This window comes from Stegostoma tigrinum, chromosome 20 (genome assembly GCF_030684315.1).
Source record: "Stegostoma tigrinum isolate sSteTig4 chromosome 20, sSteTig4.hap1, whole genome shotgun sequence".
NCBI lineage: Eukaryota > Metazoa > Chordata > Chondrichthyes > Orectolobiformes > Stegostomatidae > Stegostoma > Stegostoma tigrinum.
This window is the reverse complement of record NC_081373.1, coordinates 7,182,530-7,185,029: the sequence shown is the minus strand read 5'-3', so window position 1 is coordinate 7,185,029 and position 2,500 is coordinate 7,182,530. Positions and strand designations below refer to the sequence as shown.

The following is a 2,500-nucleotide window of genomic DNA, read 5'->3' as shown; positions in this document are numbered from 1 at the left end:
CGTAAAGTGACCATGTGATTAAGAACAAGACCATCTGGAATCTCATGTCATCATAAGTCAATCTTAATGCATTTACTGAATATTCCATTTAGGCAGTGATTGTAAGTATTTCTGAAACAGATCATAAATAATTAATGAAAAGAAACTAAGGTTTTAATTTTTAAACAACAGTTTATGTTGCTGTACACAGCAATAAAAGATTTTGCAATAACAAAAAATCTAACACCTTGAGGATGTTGAATTTCTCTTTGAGTCATGAACATTTCACTTGTTGCAATGAACAGAACTTTATACTGCAACAAGTCAAGTATGGACTAAAGAATTCTGTTAAACATTTTAGACAGTTTGCCACAGGCAACCGTGAACAGCTGCAACTATGTATCTCAGTGCTGACAGAAAAATTACGGATGTGCTACCAAGTAAAACTTAAAAAAAAGAAAAATAGACTCACCTCCCCAATCCAGAAGGATACTTTATCAATTTTGTAAACAGATACAAACGTATCTACATAGTATAGGAGGAACACATTGTGCAGAATGGAGACAAACAGAGATAAGGAACCATACAGCACTGCTGTAGGTATACTCAAGCAGTTCACTGGTCTAATTCCCATGACTTCAGCAGTCCATTGCACTCTAGTTCAAATTTCTTAGCAGTCATTTCACTTCTGTCTCTGGCAGAGAAGTCTCAAATTTACACGACCAGCCAAAAGCTTTCACTTCACGGTAACCTACGAACAGTAATTCAAAAGATAACATTAATATGTTCATCAGGATACATAATACACTGCACAAGATCCACTGTTATATTGCCCAAAAATCAATCGCCAATCCTCCTCTCCATAATTTTCCATACCATACACACAATACAGCACAGCCATTTTACCATGATTTAAAATAGAACAGTACACATTACATCTGGATTATAGAGATAGAACAGATAAGTGTGCACTGCATTTCATGCACAATTTGGCAAATAGGTGTAGAAATCTGATAAAACTGATATGATTATTTTCATTTCTGAAGCAAATCCACTGTCAATCCATTACTTATGTAAAGTACTTGGTTCTTTAAACAAGAAAGTTTACAGGCTTTTCTAACAGGTTTTTCCTCCTCTAATCCCTTAATGCTGAAAGTTCCTTGCATGGATGTCTAACAAGCCCAAATGGCTAAAATCCATTTAGACTAATGCGATTAAACACTTGTGTTCCACTTTTGGATAGTTTTGTAAAGACGCCGAGTGTTAAGCGCAAATCAAAAACACTATTTTAAACGCCCTCATCATTTCAGCTGATCTGCTGCTGAAACCTCTCAAGTCATGCCTTTATTACCTTAACAATTAGTTACTACACTGCATATCCACTTTTGTATTCTAATCATTCATAGAAGGTAGGTGCTGCTGGCTAGGCCAGCGTTTATTGTCCAATAGCAGTACACAGTCAACCTACACACAGTCTTGGATCTGGAGCCAAATATAAACCAGAATAATTAAGGATGGCTGATTTCCTTCTCTAAAGAGCATGTGAACCAGATGGGTTTTACGATAATTGATAGGCTTGTTTGGAATTCAAATGTCATCAGCCATGATGGGATATGAACTCAAAATCCACAGAAAATTAACCCAGAGTTCTGGATTATAATACCATCATGCCACTGCCTTTCTCAGTTCTTTCTTCTGCAAACAAAGTCATTCAAATCTCCTCTCCATTACATGTCTTAACTCACAGCCCCTCACTCACCCATTTACCTTATGCTTAATGGCCTCAAAGAGCACGTGGTTAAGAAAGGCATTAATTGTAAAATACTCAGTATAATTTTAAATCTATTGATGGCCTTGCCATCATTACTTGTGATCTCTATCAGTCTTACACCCAATCCACCAATCCCATCGGTGTTCTCAGACATCCATTCATTCTGGCCTGATGTCCTTCAAATTTTGCATCGCTCCAACGACACCAGCTGCATCATTAGGTGTCATGATCTGGCCACTAATTTCCACCTTAAATCTGGTCTCTCTCCACATCTTTCTTCCCTTAAAACAACCCACAAAAGTCACCTCACTGACAAACTTTTGACCATTTGTTCTAATATCCCATTCTACGGCTTGGATAGAGTTAACCGAAAGAACCGCAGATGCTGTAAATGCTCAGTGGGTCTGGCAGCACCTCAAGAAAAAAAATCAGGGTTAATGTTTTACATCCAGATACCCTTCCTCAGAACTTGATAGTGTCAAGTTGTGATTGCCAGCACTACTAAAGCGCTATGTGGCATCTGGTACACTAAAGGTCCTATGCAAGCGCACGTTGTCAGTCACCAATGATTTAAAAAGTGCTTAGTAACGTTCTAAGGGGCATAAAACAAAATAAATTGTACAGTGTCAAATCCACTAAAGCAAAAAAAGGTGCAATCACAGTTGGATTTACATTATGACATGTCGCAGTTAAATTAACCTCAAACATTTTTGAACACCACTGTAAAGCATTGTCAAATGCTTAAATAGT

The 2,500-nt window shown here is 37.4% G+C and overlaps 1 protein-coding gene across 2 annotated transcripts in view; it reads right to left on the bottom strand.

The window, feature by feature from the left end:
• The window catches only part of mfsd13a (major facilitator superfamily domain containing 13A), a 50,524-nt gene that overhangs the window by 33,246 nt on the left and 14,778 nt on the right, over window positions 1-2,500 (bottom strand). For both annotated transcript variants that reach the window (XM_059652959.1, XM_048551205.2), the window contains one exon: window positions 452-730. In XM_059652959.1, coding sequence (XP_059508942.1) covers window positions 452-613 — 162 coding nt within the window. In that variant the 5' untranslated portion in view covers window positions 614-730. The remainder of the gene's footprint in view (window positions 1-451; window positions 731-2,500) is intronic.